General features: G+C 36.4%; 1 protein-coding gene across 11 annotated transcripts in view; it reads right to left on the bottom strand.

Annotated features, from left to right (window-relative positions):
• Window positions 1-24476, bottom strand: part of LOC121672795 (serine/threonine-protein phosphatase 2B catalytic subunit beta isoform) — a 47053-nt gene extending 22577 nt beyond the window's left edge. For 10 of the 11 annotated variants that reach the window (XR_006018995.1, XR_006018996.1, XM_042045667.1 and 7 more), the window contains exons 1-9: window positions 24274-24468; window positions 13504-13704; window positions 11296-11420; window positions 9097-9208; window positions 8072-8217; window positions 2666-2805; window positions 2490-2567; window positions 2301-2395; window positions 648-773 (exon numbers count right to left, since the gene is read on the bottom strand). Coding sequence is in view for 9 of the 11 variants with exons in the window: in XM_042045667.1 (XP_041901601.1) it covers window positions 648-773; window positions 2301-2395; window positions 2490-2567; window positions 2666-2805; window positions 8072-8217; window positions 9097-9208; window positions 11296-11420; window positions 13504-13704; window positions 24274-24343 (1093 nt within the window). In the remaining 2 variants the exon portion in view is untranslated. Of the gene's footprint in view, window positions 1-647; window positions 774-2300; window positions 2396-2489; window positions 2568-2665; window positions 2806-8071; window positions 8218-9096; window positions 9209-11295; window positions 11421-13503; window positions 13705-24273 lie in introns of all 11 variants that reach the window. The other variant, XM_042045666.1, reaches the window with a different exon arrangement.
• Window positions 24477-24504: the final 28 nt, after the last annotated feature.

The raw sequence follows: 24504 nt of genomic DNA, 5'->3' as shown, positions 1-24504 counted from the left end.
AATAATTTTTCAAAGAAATTTAAAGAGCTCTCCAGATCTCTTTTTCTGAAAAGAGCAGTTTCTGTCATGGAAGGATTTTAAACAGACCCAAATAGCCTCTAACCTCGTTGCTTGTCAACTGAGGACTACTTGGGGCCCCAGTGTCCTAGATTCAGAGTTATCATCTCTAGAGGGAAAAGAAAAGAAAAAAAGGAGGATCTGTTCTAAATTATCTTTTTTACAAGAAAAATTTTAACTGAAAAACTTATCTTCAATGAAGGTCAGTCTGTTATATCTACATAAGAAAGTTAACATTTTACACTAAAATCTCAATATAAACTTGTACCTATAACTATACAGGATTAATCATGTATATAACTTAGCATTTTGTACAATATGAACAATTTTAATAGTAACTTCAAAAGCAGTTCAAAGACACTACTTAACAATGAAGATGTACACCCTCAATGGAAATTACAATTTCTGTTAACATCTTAGCTATATTAGACACAATTCTAACTACCTTGACTTAAACAAGTGAAGAAAACAACACAAAAATAATGCAATTCATCTTTCATCAGTAAATATATTTAAAAAAATAAAAATCTTCCCAACATGGATCTGGGAGATATAAGAAAGATATTAGTTGATGCATAACATCTACTAACCTTTTTCTCCAACAAATGGCAAAGACCATGTGAAAACATCCATAAAATTTGGTAGCCAGTAAGGATGAGGAGAACAATTGAACTGACGAATATTCATCACATTGTTTTCATATTTTAATACAGCCGCTAAAATGAAATTCAGACATTTTGAAAAGAATGTTTAAAACTTTTGAGTACCACTAATGTAAAGTCACAGGCTTGGTTTAGGTCTATTTATACTATAGACTAAAGAATCCCAGTGGTATTCCATTCTCTTTCTTTCACAGTATTTGCAGACAGATAACTAATGGAGCACTTAGGATTTTCACTGCATATGTTGCACTTTAAGGTACTGTTACATGTCAATAAAGGTCTGTATTACCGTATTTTAGGTCTACAATGAACAAAGGTTTTAAAAAGTCCTGAAAAGACATAATTTCATTAACTTTAACAAAACTAACTCAGAACAGCAGTATATTCAGTATATGCAAATTCAGGTTTTATTCTTCATTTGTGTCTTCCCATGCTATAAACCTGGAGTAAAACCATAGACATCTAGAAGACGAAGGAAAAGAGGAAGCATTAAGAAAAAAGACTAAAAACCAGAAGCATTCTAAAGCTAAACAAGCAGTTGACTACATTTTTCTATACTTACACTTACATTAGACTGGGATTAACTCATGTGAAAAAAGCTTACATTAGACTGGGAATAGCTCATGTGAAAAAGGGTTGTATGAACACAGTATCCATAGAGATAGTGACAAAACTTAAAAAGCCAGTTGAAGATACTTTTACTTCCCCTTTACTTTGCAATTAGTGAAAATAAAAACAACTCATCTTTTCCTGTGTACAGTCATTCACCCTACAGAAGTGGTATGGGCTGGGGGTGGTTCCTCATAGGTGGGTGGAAGAAAATGCAATGTATTTAATAGAAAAAAAGGTGTTGGTTTCAAAGGAACACTACTTGAACATTTGGAGATCATTCATTCATCACATACTTGAAATGCCTTACTTTAATATCATACTTGAATTTCAGCAGGCTTTATTTTTAATTTCTGTTGTTGAACTTTACTCTCATCTATGAATAACACTAATTCACAGCTAAGCTCTTCTCTGTAATTCTGACTTGTAAATCTTTCTCCACACTATTAAACATGCTTCTCGTGTTCAACTCTATCTTAGCAGAGAATGGACAGAAATGGATTCCTTGTTTTATACCTCCTAAATAATATTCCCAATGGCGATCAGTATTTTGATCACTACTTGCTCTTTCTTGATTTCCCATATACAGCCATTATGGGAATTACCATCACAGCTAAGATGCTCAGATGCCAAGATACACAATGCAAACCACCTTCCTTGCCCACTGAAGACAAGCAGAGGAATGCAAACTCATAGCACAGGGAAACCTTGCCTGACTGGATAACACCAGCTGATATAATCACAAGTACTAAATAGCAACAACTTTCACAAAGGAAACCTTTGCCCACACTTATGTTTCAAGGTACTCCTCTTAAAGGAGGTTGTCATTTATGGCTCTTCTTTATAACTTTCATTAATAGATTTTTTTCTGTCCTTCAGTTTCTTAATTGGCAAAAAGCTGTTGATATTAGATTATCTAGTTAGACAATTTTATTTTATTGTTACATACAATTACTAATAACAAGTTCTTACCTTTATTATTGTAGACATCCAGGTAATTAGGTGCTGAAAAAATTGTTATTAAAGATGGGAACCCTGTAGTTTGACTTTTCCTGTACATTCTATAACTGCAAAACCAAACAAATTATATTACATCTTACAGCAAATAAGCAAACAATTTTCACACTGTGAATATTTCCTTGAAAGACACATAGTACTCACCCTGCATCTTGTGCTTCATGTGCTCTAATGATTGACAACAAATTATTATTTTGCAAAAATTCACAAACTGCTGGATAGCTGTGAAATGAAAACAATGATGAGTAAAAGATATTCTCTTAAAATACGCAAGAAGAGACAGTATTAAAACACCCAAGTAGATCATAGCATACTCTCACCTATAAAAGTATGAGCATCCTCTGACTGTATTATGACTGAAATGCTCGGGTGAATTTTCATTTCCAAAATCTTCTGAAGGATCTGACCACAGTAAGTCACACATTGGTCCAAATGCTGGAGGCTCTTTGAATCTATCTAACTGTTTAGAAAAAAGATGTAACAGCACAAAGACTCTTTAAATATTAAATTATTAAGTTTTACACATTTGTTAACCTACATATCCATCAATACCAAGCATTTTTAGAATAAATCCCAACCATATCAAAGAGAAGTAGTTTCTGTATAGTTTTTCCTCTCCTCCTCATGAAATAAGGCAGAGGCATGCCAAAAGAACCAAACCTGTTAAGAGCAATAAGATTTATTAGTTGTAAAAAGAAGGGAGATAACTTCCAGACTGATGGATATGTGTAATACAAGGTCAGGATACAGACAAGGAACAAAATGGTCCTTTTTCATGCACATGCCACATCTACCAATCTGGAGACACTACCAGGAATTAGCAAAGAGAAACAGTACAGAAAACAGGAATTATAAAAGAAAAGGATGGATAATTAGCACCAACTAGAAGAGACTAAATATATATTACAAAAAACTGCTAAAAATCCAAACTAACAAAAGAAAAAAAAAACCACCCTGAAACACCCATCTCCATAATGGATCATTTAACAATGTAATGAAGATGACTGGCCCAGCTGTCTTAGATTGTTTTCATACAAGCTTTATTTTTCAGCTCTATCCCTGATGTAATGGGCCACAAGCATTTTGGGAGATGTCTGCATTTTCTCTCTTGCTTCTTCTTTACTGATTTTCACTTGAAACACCTGTTTTACCAGCCTGCAACTTTCCTAGTAGCCACAGTCAAAAAGGGCAGAAGTAAGGAGGAAAGCACGTTTGTTAACGTAAAAGGAAAATACCCTGCTTAAGTAAGTTACAGGCAATTAATCTCTGCTGTCCCAGAAATGAAAGTAGATATCCCAGATTCAATGTAAAGTTTATTTTGTCTTTATGTAGCTGGAGTTTGTTCACAAGATGATTTTATCCAAGAAATGTAGGAACGGTTCTTTGATGGACAGTGCATTTATCTCACTTCACTTCCCATACCAAAGAAGATGACTTTGATGGTACTAGAGAACACTTAACTCTTCAGGACAGGCTCGAAGGGAGGTTTGGTGAGCACCTGGTGAATTTGAGTCTAACGGTCCATAGGAATCCATTCAAATATGGAACCAGCAGTAGTGCCAAGCTCTCTCATGCCCTGGAAAATCAGAGCTCCCGAGGCTGCCACCTGTAACATAAGTGGAAAGGTCCAGATCTTTACAAATTCCTGCCAGATAATGGTAAGGCAGGTATTAACTGAAGTTGTTGTTGGAATTTATTCAATATTAAAAATCCTGTGGTTTAACATTTCCCACACTGGATGATAAACCTGGTATGGAGTATTTCTTCCAGATTGAAGAAGTCAGTCCATCAACTTCTGCAAGTACCTGAATTTCTGTAGATTAAACCATCAAGTTTCTAAACCTCCAGCAATAAATTTGGGTCCAGAAGCTAACAGAGGCATTCACACAAGGAAGTTTCAACTGTTTGCTGATTGATGTTTCCTGCAATACAGAAAGCTGAAAGTCTAGAAAACATTTTTAAGAATTTTTCTTCAGTCTTCAAGGATTTTCCTTGTGACTTTGGCCAAATGGATAGAGACATTACAAATAAGAAGTTTTGGCTGCCTGCAATTAACACACCTCTCTCCCAAACTAATTTCTCATAGCATTCAAACAATAATGCAGCCATTTCCTGAAGGAAGGTCAGTTTGTAAAAAATAAATATACTTGCATATACTTATACTACATATACTTACTTACATTCACACCAAATCAGTTTCTCCTTCACTAGACCGTCAGACTAGACAGTCTACTAACTGGCATGGTTCTCAAGACATCTCAAAATTCAAGGAAATGTCACTTCAAGCTACTCAACCCAGATTGCATATATCAAATCAGAATAATCAACTTAAGGATTTCTCTATATTGGCACAGCACGAAAGTTAAAGGACGTGAGTCAATTCAAAACACTTGTTACTGATTAACTACTTCTGAATGTGCTTTGACAATGGCAAAACAGAATCTCAATACAAACTGGCTTAACGTTTTTCTAAGTATGATTAAGGTAACTGAGAAAGACAATTTTATTCAAGAATAAGAATCAATACACCTGGTGTTGGAACAGAACTAGGTAGTATATTTTTTAATATACTATAAAATACTTAAATCTAAATTATTTTCTGGTACTATGCAGTCAGGACAACTAAACTGACACGTATGAATGTTGCAATTCAGAAGTACCAAAACCTGAGAGGCAGATTAAGGTACAGCAAATTAAAACAATTTTACTTTTGAGGCAAAAGACCTTCACAGAAGTTTCACACAGGGACACCAGTTTTAATTAATCTGTCCTAATTTTCCTTGAGAACTATCAGCTAATAAAGCCTACGGAACAAGATGAAGGCCAGTGAAGAGTGGCAGTCATCTTACATATTACTGAACAAAAGGAAATTTCAGCAGGCCACAGAAAGGAAGCAAGGTATTACAAAGACAGATTCCCAGTAGTGCCACCATATATTTCAAGGCAATTAGCTGACCAAGTCTTATATCACCAAGAGCTAAACAAAAGAAGGATCATCTGCTGTAAATGGGGAAAAAAACTCAGTCTCTCTTTTTTAGAGTCACCATAATCTCACCTGGATACTTCCTTCTTTCTAAAATACTAGGCTTAAAAATCACAATTCCTGGCATTTTGTTTCAGTAGAAGTCTTGGCAGTGTAAATGATCAACTAAACACCATCTCTAAGGTGATGTGTCTGAAAGAGACACTCTTTACCAAGACAATCAGAACATTTGTGGAAGTGATGTTCAGAGAATAAAAATGAGATTACTTCAAGATTCACAAACTTCCATTTTGGCAGAAATGAGAAGCATCTACAACAACCTCTCTGGTTAGGATTCACTATCATGCCTAGTGTGATAGCTGTCCCCTTCTGGAAGTAAATTTATGACCGCAAAAATAATAATTTAAATTGTGTAGTTTAATCACCTTCCTGCATATCAATACTGATGAAAGACTTCATCCAGAAGAAATTGCACCCTGCATACAACTTTTTTCTTAGGTGATTCCTGCACTATTTATAGAGCTGTGATTTCCCTTTTATGCCAAATAATTACATCCTTGCAGCAAAGACCTCTCCTTAATAAGAACTTCTGCTAATAAACCAGAAGGCTTGAAATATTATACAATTGTCTTGATTGTTTACAGAAGTAATTTCACACACCTCACTTGTACTCCAAGTATATGATTTTTTCCTAGATACAAAACGAGCATTTCACATCACCCATTTAATTTAAATACATTAAAAATATCAGTGCATGCCAAGGTCTAATGCAGCCATTGAAGCTGCTGCCAATCCATGAATAGCGCCTTTTTCAGGTTACCAGATGATTCTTTAAAAACAAAAAAGGCCCAAGGAACAGTTCTATTAACACTGCCTTACATTTATAAACATGTTTTTCATCAGAACAAAATACAATGCAGATTTTCATATATGCATATAAACATTTCACCGTAATGTAGCCTTGAACATTAGAGAAGCACATCTGAAAGTACAGGCCAAGACAAGAGAATTACCTTTTAGTTTAATTTACTTGACACTTTGAAACCTGATTAGCTGCAAGACTGAGTCTACCAGAAAAATTAACCACAGTCCTGTTAAGACAGTGGCTTTCCAAAGTGTTTTTCCAGAATATGGTTTCTTTAAATTACTTTCCAAAAAGCCTTGACCATGGTTCTTTTCATCTGTATAGTGAGAAGTATTAAGGCATTGTCAGAATGGCACTGTTTAGTCCCTTTGCTTTCTTACTTCTCTCTCTCTCTGCACAATGCATACGGATTTCTGTACACGTTAGTATTTCCTTTGACAATGCAATGTGCCTCAGTACATTTTCCCACTTACACCACTGCTCTTGTAAATATACTTCCTCTCTGTTTCTACCATTTTCTTCTCCTCTCACATCACTCTGCTTGGCAGTGTAACATCTGTAAGTGAAATAAACTGACATTGGAGGCTCTGAAATTGTCCAATCAGTACAAAAAACCCCTAATGAATAAATATGGTGAATTCAGAAATGAGATTCAACTGGACAGCCTACAAATTTGAGGAAAGGGAGAGGTAAAAAAGAAAAATGAAGCACAAATAAAAGAGAAAATGCTAAGAAAATGAGAAATGCAATTAATGAAGATAAAAAGACAAAATAGGCTGTCAATATATACTTTTATACACTATAAAAGCAATTTAGGAGCATGCTTTTACTTTCTCTCTGACATTTAGATTTTTTTACAAATAGGCCCCCATGTACCATCTTCCATAGGTGGATAAACCACATTTTTTCTTCCATCCTTACCTAGAATCCCAAAGCTTTCTTAGAACTACCTATGTATATTTTAAGCTGAAATAATCTACATTTTAGCTGTTCCTAATCACAACAGGAATGGTTTTGATTTCCAAATGCGGCAGTCAAGATGTCAGCTAAGTTAACTTAAAGAAGTCTAAAAGGAGTATGCAAAAAGGAAAGCAATGGACTTTGAAAATTCCCATCTGATGCAATCTCCACCTGACAAGTCATCCATGCAAGTAGAAAGCATGTTATTAGAAACAGATACCTCATGTCATCACAATCTTCTGCCCTTTAAATTGCACATCACTACTTAGTATTTCCATTGTATAATTTTTAAAAAACTTTTTAAATTCTTCTTATGAATATGCTCAGCATATTTACCACAGTGAGAAGTACTCAACTGTTACTCAAATGCCTACCAAATTTTAAACAGCAATCTGAATTTCTACTAAATACTGCAATGTCTCACTTTGTCAAAACTAAAATCCATATATCTAAGACAGTAAAAATTTTTTCAAAGAAATTCGAGAATAATTGAAATATGATGTTAGATATAGTAAACAATTCTAAGACTACAATTAATTTCAACAAATTCTCTCCTGGAAGCCATGAGAACACTAGCTCTTATCTGGAAAGAAATACAATGGATTGCTTTGATTGGATATGAAACTCTTCACATGTAATACCTGTCTCAGAAAACTACGTGGGGATTTTGAGGGTTCCTTTTTGTTGTGTTTTGTAACAGTCCCAGCCTGTCCCAATGAAGCCTACTAATGAAAAATGCACTAGATAATCTATGAGTTTTTAATTATGATACTACTTAGCCTACATTTCAGTTCCGGATTTACACTTCAACAAGAGACAAGAACAGAAAATATACTGACGACTTCATAAAGATGATTTTGTATAACATCATACAAATATCTCTATTTCTGCTTATTTTCAAATACACAAAATACTCACTCTCCTAATGTCATCTAGTGTATTAATTTCTGGTGAAAGTCCACCATGAACACAAAGAAACTGTTGATTTAAGAGAGCAGCAAGAGGGAGACAATCAAAAGCTTCCATACAAGCATCATAGACTCTTTCAGAGTACTTTATTTTACCTGCAGGAAAGAAAACAGAAATCATTATAAAATCCATAATATATGGATGAAGTAATCTAGTGGATCATAGTTATAAGAACATATATCAAAGCGAATGCTTAAAAAAGCCCCAAAACAATGAGTATTTTGGGGTTTAAATGAGCACTTCCACACACCACAACAGCAAGCACATTTCTAAGACTTATTTTCTTGCAGAACTATAAACTGCTTTCACTTCTTCTGTTATCTCAACTGTGGAGAAACTATTTTTATTTAAAAAAACAAACACTGAATTATTTAATATTTTAATACAATTATACAGCATACTTCAGTATAAAATACTACTGAGAAATTTGTGAATTCTCATTTACAATGAAAAGCTAAGAACTGATTATAGATTACACCATTTTTACCTACACCAAAGGGGGTTTTACCAGGCCAAATGATCCATTTAACACTGGATCTATAGTTACACAAGCCTTCAAATGGAGAGACAGCTTACATCACCAAAGAGTTATCTTACTAGTATAGCTGAAATCAATCCTCCAAATGGAAAAATTACCCCGCAGTAGGGATTTTTGCTAGCTTCACAGTGCTGCTCAGCAAATTACTCTGCACTCCTGACTACAGCCAACACAGCAAAATTATCTTACTCTCCAGGATTTTAAAATCAAGATTGTTATATCAAAATTTACTCAATAATATATATTTACAGCCAGCTGTCTTCTTGCACTCCAAGGCCACACTGAACTGCAAGCAATTCTACAGAAGTCAATGGGGGCCTCCAGATGTTTGTAATGCCTTAATTAATTAAGGGACAAACATCTCTCAAGCACAATGACAGACTATAGATCAGCAGGTTGGAAGTAAGCTAATTTTATATTCTTAGACAGTACTTACATTCTTGCTTAAAGGTAAAATACTCTGTTAGGTGTCTGCATTCATGGTTGCCTCTCAAAAGAAACAATGTGCTTGGGTAAAGAATTTTCAGGACCCATAAGTACAGCACGCACTGTTGAAAAAACAGGATATGCAGTAAAATACACTAGTTTATGAGAACTTTAGAAATTATTACTGAGGAACACTGAGTAAGGATGTTAACAGTTTCAAAAAGCACTGCTTTTTGTGTCACTATTGCTTAATGTGTCATTTTAAAACGGCACTATTTCCCCGAGTCCAGTTCTGGACATGAGTTAGGCAAATTGTTTATTACTTTTCCTAATAATAGCCACACAGAATGCTGAAAAAATACTTCTATTTGCTGGATATTCAATAATAAAATAAACTCAGCAGAATTAAACTGTAGAACACTTTCATCTAGACTAATACTGTATGTGTTTCTGCCTAAAATCTGATTTTATATATGATTCTAAACACTGGCATAAGAAGAAAAGCAGACATTTATTAATGAGACTGTAAAAAAAAACAAAAAAACCAACCTGACAAAATCACTTCCCTTAAGGTTACCTACATCATTTGGATACAACTTTTAAACTTCAACTGGACAGAGTAAATCATCCCTTCCCCAAACACTGGGAAAGCTGATTGCTTTTTCAGTGTACAAGCAGCAAAGTCAAAGAATTACAGTGATTTTCTATCTATCATTATTACTGCAACAACAGCAGCAAACCCTCAAAAAGACAGAGCTAAGAACATGCACAATTATTTCAGTTTATAGCCTGTTACCACCCAGCAGTCCTGAATGCCCAAAACGTATTTCATAAATTTCAAATCTAATTCTTGTCTTTCTAACTGAGCACAGAAATCTCAAAACCCCAGAAGTTTTGGACTTCACTGAAGTCACCTGCAAGCTGTTATTATTGTTGTTCTTAATCAATACCAGTACCCCAAAGCTACCATTCTTCAAAGACATTTTGCACAGAATACCAGAGTACATGAAGGAAAAAAGAAAACAAATGAACACTGCAAAAAACGACTGCAAACACTGAGAAACACATCAAAGATTTTTATTGTGAAGTATTGCTAAACTACTTACTGAATTTTTATCTTCTTCGTAAAAATATGCAAAAGCAATCATTGCTCAGAAGTTTTTTTAAGTGTAACGGTGAAAAGCTTTCATACCAGGTTTTGATATATTAACATAGAGAGTTGCTATGTAAATGCCTTTTTCTAGGACAATTACATTATTTGTAATCATCATGAACAGGCGAAGAAGATCAAACTAATAAGTAGGGAATGTCTACTGAAATTTTTCCTTAAAGATGACTTTGAAGCAATCATTCTTGCTACATCTCCTGTTTGGCTACCATCTCTAACAACCCCAAAATGCATTGTGCATGCCTTTCACAGCACACACCCACACGTTATTTGAAGCGCAACATTTTAATAGAGAAATTAGAGAAAATACACCGTGCACGACACTATTTCAAATGATATGCCATTCCATTAGAGTTGGTATCTTTGAAGAGATCCCAAGCTGAGGCGCTTCCCAGGCTGGTTCCAGAAGAACACTTAACTTAAAAACCATGCTCTGAAACTAATCGATGTGGATAAGTGAATATCTTTGAAATGTAGCATACTTAATAAACATGCTGAAAATTAAAAAAATTATTTGAATTCAAAGGAACTGAAAAATTAATGGCAGAAACACAGGTCATCCTTAGGAAATATCTGTATTTGCTCTAAGAATTTTAGTAAAGAAAAGTATTAATAATTATTAAAAACATTTGATTATATAAATAAAACTAGTTTCTTTTATAAAAACAAACAGCTAATAATATTAAACAGATAATAATATTACAAATGATAAATTTAAAAACTCACGACTAACCTGTTCTCCGAAAACACACAAACATATTACCAGAGAAGCAGCATTATGTGTAATAATGTTACAGAATTCAACTTTTAGAAAATTAGCTAGAGAAAGAGGAGAAAAAATGAGTAAGTCTGGCGATTTCAACAGGACAGTCCGAACAACTGGTCAACATCCTGCTGTAAACAGGCCTTTGTCACAGGAGAAGGCACAGCAAGGAAGAACACATTCACATGTTAAAGCAGACCTAAAATTTCATTCGAAAACCTAAGTGAAAGCGTGCTTATAAAAAAACTAGGACAAAACAGATTAATATAGTCAGTTACCTCTATACTAAAATAACCTCTGTCTACATAGTCACCGAGGAAGAGGTATCTTGTGTTAGCAGGTGATCCTCCCACTTCAAACAGCTTCATTAGATCAAAGAACTGGCCATGAATATCACCACACACTGCAAGCAAAAATTTTGTTCGAATTAATTTAAAAATATCTAACAGAAAAGTTACTAAGTTATAGTTAACAGCCACAAAGTACTTCTAATTAAGAGGAAAGGCAGGTATAAAGCAGGAATAACAGAAATTTTTGAAGGTTCCCCCTTTGCTTTTCATTAAAATGCTGTCTTCACTACCTGTGACAATGCTGATGATAGCTCTATTTGAGTCCAGGCGACCGGGGGGTATTTTTCTAACACATTTAATGCACTGAGCATTGAGGTCTTGAAAGCTGTCAGCACCTCTTTAATGTCCTCCCCAGCTCCTTAGGTATCTTTGCAAAATCTCCTTGGTACATGTATTTGAAAATGCCTGCTGCTTCGCAACAATCTGCTGAGTCCATGTGAACTTGAAAAAAGCAGGGAGAGTGCTTTTGTTTCTGAGTCAGACTAACATACCTTTTAATAAAATCGTATCTTCTCCTTACTCTTCTCCTTCAAATAACCACGTTCACTATTTCAACAGTGGATTTTTCTTGTGCTTTTAGAATATGAGATAGGACAAGACCAGTGGTCAGCAACTGAAGGCAGAAGTGCCAAAGATAGCAGCAGATGGGAAGTCTTTAAGGAGCGTACAGCAAAACCAGATCACCTCACAGTTTTAAAAAAAGTAATTAAAAAATGCATGGAAGAGACAACTGTTCCTATCTCCTCTTTCCCACAGGAGTTCCCAGTTCAATGGAAGTCAGGATCTGCCTTCTCACTTCTGCATAATGTGTCACTGGCAACAATTAACAGGAATTTGAGAGACTATGCCTTTCATTGAAGCAAAATGTCACTGATCAACTGATAAATAGCATCTTCGGACTTCTTAATCAGTAAAATTTTTGAAGGAAAGAAAGTTGTCCTAATTCTGGGAAGAAATACTGGATATGGCACACCACATTTTAAAGGTTGTTATTCTCTTTGAGCAGACCATTTGTCATCACAGCCTACAAAATATGAGACTAAATAGAATGTGCACTCTTTTATGTCTCTTTCATTATGACTTCTACTCAACCACTGAAAGAACTTCCCTCCTTTTTAAGTTGCCAATATACCAATTACCTGTACAAACAGAAATATAAAAATGCTAAACAAACTTTAGTTTTGAGTTTATCTGGAACTTCAAAGGACTCTGAGCTCATTCAGCCACTTAGTAGTTAGCAGCATTTCAATCATTCTTTTTTTTTAAAATGTCAGCAATAATAATGTGCTGATGTAAAGTTTCCATTTACCCAATACTAACAAATAGCAAGCTGATGCCCTAAAAGAAGCTTTCAGACACTAATTTTATATAAATCCATTTAGAAGAAAACACATTCAGATGAAAGAAAATCCAATTTGAACATAAAAAGCAAATCTACTTTCATAATCATAAATAACAGACATGCAACATAAACTACTGTCTCTGAGTCTAGATTGTTTATAAATAAAAGTATTAACGGACACCAAATTCCACCTTTCACCAGGTCAAACAGAAATAGAGCTGTTCAAACTATGAAAATACTCAAGAAAACCCTAAAAGTCAGTTTTGTATCCCAGTGGATCTGGCCCTAGTGTCAAAGATGATAAAACAATCTTTATCAGTACCACTACTCTCACAAGAACGTGGTTTTACCTGCAATCACCAGTCTCACTTATAGATGAATATGAAGGTGTATTTTTTACTAAGAATCCCAGTTGACAGTATTTGTTTCAAACCACAATAATTAGCTTCTCTTCACATATTTAGATTTCAGGATTATCCTGAGTTCAGGTAGATGCCTTTATTCCTACGTATAATATTGCAGGAATTAGAAATCCATATTTTAACAGCATTTAACTACTTCCTTCTTTTTTCCCAATTTTAATACCAATCCTACTAGCTTTTTCAATAGGTTTAATGCCTTCATTTTGCAAAACAATGTGCAGACTGTTAGGCAAATGCAGTTGTGAGGGATAATTCAATATGACTAACAGAGAAATTTTAATTTAGCAATTTTAAGACAAATTCTACTACTGAAAAAATCTTTTCAAATTTTTTTCAAATTTAATTATGTATGAAATTACCTAGAAATATTACCTGTAATTGGAGCTTCAACTTCTATCATAGTTTTTTCCCTCCGTAATATTGCAGCACCCTCATTGATGATTCTAAGTGCAATTTCTTCATCCACTCGACCTTCCTTTATCAAGTGGTTCTTCAGAATGTCAACCCTTGGTCTTCCATCTGTGTCAAATACTTCTTCAGACGTCAAGCGATGTGTTGGTGGAAAAGGGACAGCTAAAATTTAAAAAGAATAAATGGCAGTCACAACAATGCTATTTTAAAAATACAGTCCATCTAGGAAAAGGGATCTATCACGGAATAGCTGCTATCCCAAGTAGTGAACTTGTCTTTTCACCAACTAATTTTATGACATCATTAAAATCTGGACAGAGCAGTGCTGTGTATATATTTTAAAAAATAAGGTTGTAGAAACTATAAAATGTAGTTAGAAGGCACAGTAATATGTACAGTATCTGGAAGAGTCAAAACTGACAATAATCTCTTTCCAATATACCACCATTCCCTGAAGGACACATGAAGTACTGATGATGCAGGATTATCCATGGAATAGCCACTCGGACTTTCAAAAGCATTAAAAATTATCCCATCATTGAAGCCTCAGAAGAAAAAAACCCACCAAAAACCCTCAACCAAACAACACAACCACCAAAACAAATGCAAAGCTAGCAAGAAAAGGATCCAATACTGTTCGAAAGACTAGAAATAAAAGGAGCCAGCAGGCAGTGGCTGGGGACCCAAGCGGGCTCAGCAGCTGCCCAGACAGCACGTTTGGCAGTTGGCAGCAGCTCAGTTACTGCACAAGTGAAATACGCATGTGAGCTATGGAAAAAGAGGATACTTCAAAACTGCCACTAAGCAGTACCATGGCACTCAGGATGTTACAGGAAATAAAACTAATCTGACCCTGTCCTCTCCTCAAGCATAACTACTGTTGAAAGAATGAACTAAAACAGAAGCAAAACCATTCTGTTTCTTGCCATTTAAATACTGTATGTTAAAAGAGAAAAATGGGAGGAGCACATCTATTCAAAGATAAGAACTAGTAGTATGAACACACTTGTAGATAGATTATTCATACTTATTTTCTTACTCTCTGAAGTCAAACTTTACATTCCAAAAATCAATGCTTAGGTACTGAAACATTCACTAACTTCATGAAGTCGATTTCTAGATTACTAGTAACACATTGCTACCCTTCTCTTTCATGAAATAATAAAAATCTATCAATAAAACAACTGATGCATAAATCATACATATATTCACTGAAATTAAATTAGTCTAGAAAATAAACTAGAGATACGTCTACTATTCCTCTTATAAAAGTTTCTAGGTAGGAAGAAGCTGAAAAATGTGCCTTTACACAGTGTAGAACAAATTCACCACTTTTTTGTGGACATAAAGTATTTGATTAACAAAAGAGAAATTACATGCCTTTCCTTCAGTCCCCTCTATCAGTAATTCAAATTTCACTCAGAAATGTTAAAATTCCATGTAGTCCAAATGTTAATAAACTTAACTTAGTTATCAAAAGAACCACTTCCATTTTATGCACAATTGTTTAAAAACATAAATCTAGCTCTGAAAAGAGAAATTAATTATTCCAACAAAATAAATCTATCTAATTTTTTAAAATAATTTAATTACAACCATGCAAGCATCAGTTATAATATTCACTGCTTTTCTGAACTTAACTTTGCAACCTTCAGATTCTCTTAATGTTATTTTTTACATTATCTGGAAGTTTATATCAATCTGTACATAAATTAGTTTAAGGCTCTTTCTTGCCCCACTTTTTTTAATACATTATTTGTGGGCCCACAACTGCCTTCAGCAACTCAAAGTTGAGTTCGTCCTTTTAGGAGAGACCAGACAACTCACAAAGGAGATTTCTCCTGCTTTAATCGTTTCAAACGCATTAGAGATCTCACACACCTACCCAGAACCAAAGTCAGTCACCTCCAAGACACAGTTTTCTAAGAACTGTGCTTCATTAATCCTAGTATTATTCAGATCTACTTAGGTGAAAGATGACTGTTTGTTCTTTTTGGAGTTTTCTTGGGGTAGATAGAGGGTGTGGCAGAGAATGGTCTGTTGAGGTGACCACCTGTTCTTCATTTTCTAAAGTGCAAATCATTACTGACTTACTACAACTACCAGTGGCTGCAGAATTCAGAAAGACCCCTTTCTTATGACAGTTCAGATATTTCAGAGGTTCTAAGTCCGTGGTAAATGAAATTTTCTTCTCTTAATAAAGTCCTTATATCTACTTAACGCATTTCAGATCTGATTAGCACAAAAATATCTATTTTAACAAACTATAGCTTTGAGTTTCTCTATCAAGTTATATTTTCTGGGAGGCTAAAAAACCAGCTGTTTTAATCCAGTGTCAAATTATTTGAATTAATATACTTATGAAGACTCAAATTTAAAACTCTGTATCTGGGGGTTCATTACCCATAATGCCCAAAGCCCACGACTGTGGTATGAGAAGTAATTAAGCATCTCTAAAGTTATATTTGCCTCATGAAAAAATGAAGTATGAAGTCTTAAAACTAGTTCCTCAGAGTTTAACAAAATCCTTTTCACACAATACATGTATTTTCCCATTGCTCAAGAAGGATTTCTTAAGAGTAATTTTCAGAGAAGGCAGAATAAAGTATTGCTAAAGATTTGAGCCACAATCTGCATCATCCAGTGACTAAAAAGTAATACTTAATACAAAAACTGTTTCTTTCCATTTTATACTTTAATTTTTGTCCCAGCAATAGTTAACACTGTATTAGAGTGCACACCTTTGAAAAATATTACAAACAACTTCTTTTAATAAGTTAAGGATGATGATTTTTGAAGCATGTAGACAATTTCTGCAAACTAATGGGTTTAATTAAACCTTTGATGAAGTAGTCATAGAATGTTATAGCCTAAGGAAAAAGAATTGCAGCATGATGTGTTCCAAGACAGAAACATAATCCACGTTTTAAAGTCTTTGTGCACAACATGTGCTCTCGGGACTGTAATGGAATGGTAATTAAGAGGAATTACCCTAAGGAAATAACATGGTGTTGGGCATTAAAGGATTCTCTTCTTCCATTCCCAGCAAAGCTAAACAATAGAAAAGTATCTAGAGATCAATCTCTAAAGTAATACACACTGCAGTACAAAATAACAGATTGTATCTTATTAGTAAAAGTATAGATGTTAATAACAAATGTAACACATCATGATTTCCAACCACGAACAAGATTTTCTACAACAAACCATTGCTTGCTAGTCAAAATTAATCAATTTCACTTTAGAAATATATATGGATGATACAATTTTAATATATTGATCAAAAAATGTAAACAATAGTTTTGGGGAAAAAAAGCAGTGAATAGCTTTTGGGACGTGTTAATAAAAATATTTTGATGGGTTTTTATTACTACTTGTATATGCACTAACAAAGAGGAAAAAAAGCACCTTTCCTTTATACTGCAGTACTAATAAAATATAGAAAGCAAAACCTCTAAACCTAGTTCTACACTGACTTTCTACAAGTCTCTGGGTCCATTGATATCTTACAATAAAGCATGCTGTGGAGATTCAAAGGATAGCACCAATCTGAAGGGATAAATTCCCAGTACGTAGTAAGAAGTTCAAAGCAGAAAAACTACATTAGTGTGGCACTTCATCCAATATCATAATCCCTGCTGAGAGGTGCAATATGGCAACTAACACAAACACGCTACTTCCAGACCCAAAGCAGGTCTCACACTGGCTAGTAACAGAGTACAACAGTAGCTGCTCATAAAATCTTACATGTAGATATTGTAAATTTAAACCACGCTGATATATATGCTCAATTGTAATAACCTCAGTTAAATCTGGCTTGTATCAAGAGACACCCTGTTGGAATAGGCTCATGAAACAAGATGAGATCAAAGCCTCTAGACTAATGTAAGAAAAAGCATCAAGGATCAACTGTACAAGGTACTGTACTTTCATAAGCAAAATTGTTTCTGTTCTTATAACTGTAAAACTTAAATAATTCTTCGTCTCTCACAGGGACAGAAAATTAGCCATTTTTCCTCTACCATCAGGAGCCCACGGCATGTTTCATGAATTTAGTTTTGGCTGTTAAAACCCGCTCAATAGCCCAGATTGCATTTTCTGTTTCAAGAATGTTTTTGATTTCATAGATAAAGCCTCACCTCACATTACTAAGGTTACTAAACACAGACATTCTGTTTGCAAAGAATTTGTTGCTTCAGTGATAGGTATACATGAAACAGTATATATGTTTGTCTCCACCAAATGTACCATGTATCAATACAACCACGGTGTTCTGTGACAGAAAGGCCAGCATTCTTCATTTTGTCAGCAGGTTTATTATCATGACAGCAGAGTGGTCTGTGGTGTTTCTGTTGTTTAGTCACCTTTTCTGGTCTTCTGGTTTTATAAATGCATTGCTATGTATTGTCACTCAGAAGAATCACAAAGCCTAACACCTACTATATCTTTCAGTCTGTCCCTGGAGTTTTCACATCTCTGCCAACATTCCTACAGAAGGAAAAGATGAAGCACCCATAACTGCTAAGGACAGAATACATCCAATAATCCTTCTGCACTGGCAGAACAGATTTGAAAAGAAATAGGATAAAGACATCACAGATGGTCTGTGGACCAGCAACCTTGAAAATACTAGATAAGCACAAATACACAGCCGCATCTACTGGAATCAGAAAGCTACAATCAATAGCTGACAAAAACCACAAGTTACCCTATTCACCTCAAACAAGGAAGCACAGATCCAGCAAAGTCAGTTTCTTGCAAATTACAAAAAATATCCCAAAGTTTCTTTGAATGCAAGGTTCCTGCTGTATTAGCCAGCATTCTAGAATCAAGAAAAAGGGCCCTGTAAACCATAAACCCTACAACAGCACTGAAGGTACTATTTATTTCATCCTCACTTATCATGTACTTGCAGTCTCAAAAGTTTCATAGAATTTTAAATCTCAAATGAAACTATGGATATATCTTGCATGCCATGGTGCGTTCATTCATCTTTTATACTGTCTGTGTAGTTTTTCAATTAACTTGGTTGATGTTTTTGGAAGTTCCTCACAGGAAAAATACAATTGTTTGTTTGAAAAGTATTTAAAGATACTCCTGCCATTAAAATGGCCACACTGTGTTTTGCCAAAAAGATTACTTAAGTGCTTAAATGTGCTTCTGGCAATGATGGATGAATAGATCTTTCCCTCTCCATACTCTGTTGTCCAAACAGGGTGGTTTACAGATTTTCTCTGGAGTTTCATCCAGACTATCATGTTCATGACCACTGCTAGAACTGTTTTCTGCTATTTTGTCCAGATTCTGAATAGACGTTTTCATAGTTTTTGCCTCCAGTGCACCTTATTGCTACAAATTCCGCAATTTGAATCACATGTTATACGAAAAGGTATTTCACACCTTTTCTATTTTGTTGAGTACCACATTTCTCCTTTTCACAGGAAGACAAGAGTTACAGTTGCTTCCTAATCAATTTTTCCATTAAATACCACTCATAAGGTAAGAAATATCTAATTCTATCCCCTATTAAACCACTCCTTTTCCAAGTCAGAGACTTGTCACTTTTGTCATTCCACCCTGTCCAAAAGGCACTATGTGCCTCTGAACATACCTTTACATAAACAAAAAAATCAGGAAGATGGAACAAAATTACATGCTGTTGTTCAAGATGGACAAATAACACAAAATACATATAACGCATGATGGTACAATCTCTTTTTTCTAAATTGGTCATCCAATACTCCCTGAATTCTTATCAGACCATTTGACTGCCACTGCAGTAACATTTTCAGAATGTTATCCATACAGATCCTAATATTTCTTTCCCAAGTTCACTGCCTTCCATGTTTAAGCAAGAATTGTTCTGTCCTTTGTAGAGTCTGCTCTGTCTTTATCTGAACAGTATCTCCTACAACTTCTTTACCAGGCACTCAGTCTAACAAGAGCTTCCTGAAGCATCTCTGGAAATTTGCTGTCCTGGATAAGTGTTACTATTTGCCATTCACTCTGTTTTCTAAAGAACTTGTCAACACATTTAAAGAGCACAGATGACAGATGTTAACCTCTCTCCACCATGGGAGTTTACTACCTATTCACATCCTTTCTCACCTAATTAATTTTGATCCAGAAGAGGGTATTTCTTCTTTTGCTTACTTTAAAGACTTCAATGCCTGATGAATAGTTTTGCCTGGATGAAAAAGCTCACTGGATCCTTCAAAATATTCTAACAATTTCTCTTGATTTTTCATCTATGAAAACTGTACCAACTCCTCTTTAACACTGTATTTGCCAGGGATATAGTTAGTCCACTCTTTCTTACAAGTGCTATGAATCTGTTTAAATTAAACTTATTGATCAACAGTTCTCCAGTGCAATCTAGAATTTTTTTAGAAAATGCTGCTGTGCTCCATCTCTCAGACTCAGAAGATGAGATATGCCACAGGCTATTGAAAATAAACCCATAATTTTGTACCCCAAACCCCCAAATAATTCCTTTAGAACCACCAGACAAATATCTTCTGATCCTGGGATATTTTTTGGAGAACATTTCTTTTGTTGATATGTTTTGAAACCACTTACATTTCAATGAGAGAATTATTTGATCCATTCAGCAATAAGAACTGACTCATGTGCGAAGGAGTCCTTAGTTCCTTAAAAAATAAACACACATGTAAGCAGTTGCCAGATTTTTGTGCTCTGCCCTTACCTTCCCAGCCCTCAACTGCCAATTTGCCCAACTGAAATCTAAGCAGGCTTCCATTTTTGCGTAGGGTTTTTTGGGTTTTGTTATTATTTCAATATTTAAGCACTCTAAATATCCCCTAATACAAAAAAAGACCAGTCAAACACTTACTTGGCAGAATTCAGTTCCATTCCATTGCCTCTCCCCCAAAACAAAACTGTGATTTTAAATTTTTCTTTCTTTTTTTTTAAATATGAACTTTTAATACTCTCTATACCCTGCTGCTTTTCTGGATGATGTTAGAATAATTTCTGGCCGGCAGCATAAGTGCCATATAATATTTTTAAAGCAGGCTTCATGCTGCCTGTCAACTTTTAACCTTTTACCTTTTTTTAAAACCAGACTCTGAATTATAAATTTAAATACTGCAATGATTTCTTTTTCTCCTTACATGGGCGTAATTGTTCAAAAGTAGCTATCAGAACCTTAATTTAGGAGCCTGTTCAAGGATATGAGTTACATCTCTTTGGGTTTCTCTAAAGAGTTGTTTCAATAAGCGTCCATTTAATATCTAAAATGATTGTCTGCCAATCAGACTGTACCATGACTTTTATCCAAAACAAAGGAATACTGAATCCTTCCATTTCCGGAAGAACAGACATAATCTCCAAATTTAGCATTAGGTCAGCATGACAAGGTCCCATGGATTGCTTCCCAAGGCCTAGCAACACCCACAGTGTAATGCTGGGAGGATAGAGCACTTCCAAGTAGAGCTACCCACAAGTGAGTCAGAGAAGCCCTGATGCTTTGCCCTCAAAGTAAAGGCAATGAAGGCTCATCCCTGCCATGCCCAGGAGCACTCTATCAAACAGTGTGAATTTACAAGCACTTCTTCATCCTTACCAGGGAAAAGTACTTTACTACAAGGTAGCAAAACAGTTGTTTCAGTAGAAAAGATACATTGACAAATTTAAAACTTGAAAGTCACATGCTGAAAGGTGAGGTGAGCCGATTGAAGTCAGTCAATTGTCATCCAACAAGAAAGGCAAACCCAAAGAACCAGATACAACATTTAAGTATCAAGAGCAGTTTACAGAAAAAAGATTTTGACAGAACATAACAAAGGGAACTACTCTGTTTCACAGGACAGTAAAACACTAAGTATCTTTCAAAGATGGAGAGGGTGCTTTAGTAAACAGTGAATCAGAACAACAGGTACATTTTCCCATCCCTATTTAGAGGAAAAAAAAAAAAAAAAAAAAAGCAGTAACAAAAGCCTCATCACAAGACACCTTTTGGGAACCAAATGCCAAAAGCTGACTTTAAGGTGTTTCGGTTTCATAGCTAACCATTAATTTATAGGAAACTCTGTAAGTACAAAGTACTTAGGAAATTTAACTAAGCGGTGTAAAAAGAAAATTTGAGCTTTTTATACACTTTAAAAGCAACCAATGACCTTTGATGAGACAATTCATACTTGGAAAGATATGCTAAACAACACAGCTAGACTGCATATTTGAAGTCATTATTATGTTTATTTTATATGTATCTATCTAATACCTGATAGACTTTCAAATACTTCTCTACATATTTGTACATATTTGTACTTCCCATCAGCTGCTAAATATACAAGTCAAAATATGAAGGGGGACACATCCTAATCATTACCCTACCTTCTTAGAAAAGATTAGTTACTGATGATACAGTAATTCAATAATTTCTTCTTGGGTGAGCATCTCTTGCTCATTTCTGCTAACACAGAAGTGGTAAAGAATTCAATTTCTCAAAGCCTGTGAAACTTAATGGATTCTGTTCTTTATCCTCCTCTTCCAGTGATACAGAGAAAGAAAATAAAATTTAAATAAAATCAAGATAAATAATGCAAATAACAGCAAGCTTTAAGTCCTGAATTCATATTTTCTCCCAAGAAGACACAGTATATAGAGAGCACGAAAGCTGAATTACGGACCAATACACGGATACACCAGATAATATTACTACATTTTCTCTGTGGCTTTTCTTAAGAATCTGAGACATTATAAAAGACCTATTCATTGTATAACAGGAAAGAGTATGGTGAATGTTTCTTGGTATGTGAGAGGCAATGCATCTGTTTGTGAAGAGGGATGTGACACAGTTGTCACATTTCAGCATGGTTTCAACAAACTGCACAGATACTCCCACTTAGGACTGACATAACCTGCAATCTTGCACTTCTGGGGTCACTGTCTAAAAAAAATATTTCCAACTGCACTGCACCTAATGGGGGAGGGGAAACCAAACCACCCTGTCCTTCGTATCAATAACACAGACAGCCTGGCACAACTGGCCAGGCTTTCTCCAGAAGCCAGTGATTCAGCATGATAGGGATGGATAGGACAGGTCAACAGAAGGTATAGAAAACTGCTGCTATATGAACTGGTTGTAATTATGTCAGATGAAGCCATCAAAGACTGATTACAACAGTTCTGCATCCTAACATCCAGGTTCAAAGAAATACTGCAAGCTTGGGCAGTAATTCTGCTTAGAATGAAGCAAGTCTTAACTATTATTTTAAACAACCAGATGCATAGGTCACATTTAACAAGCTGAATTATTAAGTGATTGGAAATCACCAGGTTTTCCACTGCATTCTAAAGTATCTGATCACTTACTATTAATTCTTTTACATTGTTTGAAGAACTTAACTTCTTACCAAAAATTGCAGTAAAGGTACAAAAATTCAGCACGTCTAAACACCACACACTGAAGTAGCACTAATGAGTACAGGTTTCCAATAGACTTGGTTTTAATATTTCCTACTTTTACCCTTGCAATTTGTTCAAACAAATCAACAGGTTAAGCAATTCAAAATGAGTAACAACTTATTGCGAGTAAAGCTCTCCAGTTTACTAGAAAACATGCCAATGTCCAAAACATACAGTGGGATTCCAAGGCTTTAATTAACACCTGCTGAAGACAAATGCATCCTTTTCATTTCTCAAGGCCCCCTGTTCTGCACCCCTTCGAACTCAGTCAGACCCTGTGTTCCTAGGAATGTCAGTCTTAAAAGCAGACTGCTTGCATACACCTGTGATTTCCAACAGCCCAGGCCTGCCATAGCAATTGTCCACACTGACACCACCGAATTCAGTTCAATATGAAAGCCACTGGGATCAAAATAAAATTATGTGCAACTTAAGTAAACACAACCTAGGAATTCTTTGAGGCACTCGATATACCATTAAGTATCAATTTAGGTCTAACACACATATTTCAGGATGTTCTGGTTGCAAAGGATTATTCTCCTCACAAAAACTAAAATGACACACTTCATGGGGTTCAGAGAAAAGAACTTGCTATTTTATACCATTTTGGTCGCTAGACCACCCTAGTTTTAGACAGATATATCTACTATAAAATTCTTTACTTTTTCTCCTAAGAAATACAACGTTTGACTTTTCACGGCTCCCCACGAGATTACCAGGGAAGGCCACAAAGAAATAGATCAAGGTGATTTTTCTCCATCAGAACCAGAACCTGAGAACAGCAGCCAATAGAACGAGCGGCAGCACCTTCCCACTCGCTCTTCCCCGGCGCTGTCAGCGTCTGCAACTACAGGGCTCTCCCCTGCGCAGACAGCGGAAAAGCCCCGCAGAGCCGGGGCGCGGAGGGGCCGGGATGCGGCGGTGCCCCCGGCCAGCCCCGCACACGCTCCGGGCAGCGCATCCGGGCGGGACGCGCCAGGCCCGCAGGCCCCGGCCACCGCTGCCATCCGCGGCCCCGCCGCCCTCACGGGCCTGCCCGCGCCCCGCTCCGTCCCCCGCCTTCAGCAGAGCCGACCCCGGGTACTCCCACGCCCGTGCGGGCATCCTACGCCTCCTCACGGTGCCGGGCTGCGCTCCCGTCCCCACCTGCGGGCAGGGCAGCCCGGCCCGCACGTGGAGGGCACCGCTCCCCACGGCCGTGCCGCCTCTCCGCGCCCAGGCGGGCCCCGGCACTCGGGCGGGGGTCACGGCCCCGCCGCGCCATGCAGCCATGCTCCCTCTGCGGGACGGCGGGACGCTCACCCTTGACGGCGCGTTCGCTGGTGGCGTGGGGCGTCAGCAGCAGCACCTTGCTCCCCTCCTTGGCGGACATCGCTGGGTGCTGCCGGGCTCCGACGGCGGCTGCTGGGCGCGGCAGCGCCTTCGTCCGCCCCTCCGCCGGCGGCTGGCGGGGCGCGGCGGGGCGGGCGGGGGCGGCTACAGGCGCCGGGCGGCGGCGGCCCGGCGGAACACAACGATGTCCGCCAAGGAGGG

This window comes from Corvus kubaryi, unplaced genomic scaffold (genome assembly GCF_017639235.1).
Source record: "Corvus kubaryi isolate FWS band 111438036 unplaced genomic scaffold, C.kubaryi_AGA036_p1.0 64968, whole genome shotgun sequence".
NCBI classification, from domain to species: domain Eukaryota; kingdom Metazoa; phylum Chordata; class Aves; order Passeriformes; family Corvidae; genus Corvus; species Corvus kubaryi.
This window is presented reverse-complemented; position numbering and strand designations above follow the sequence as displayed.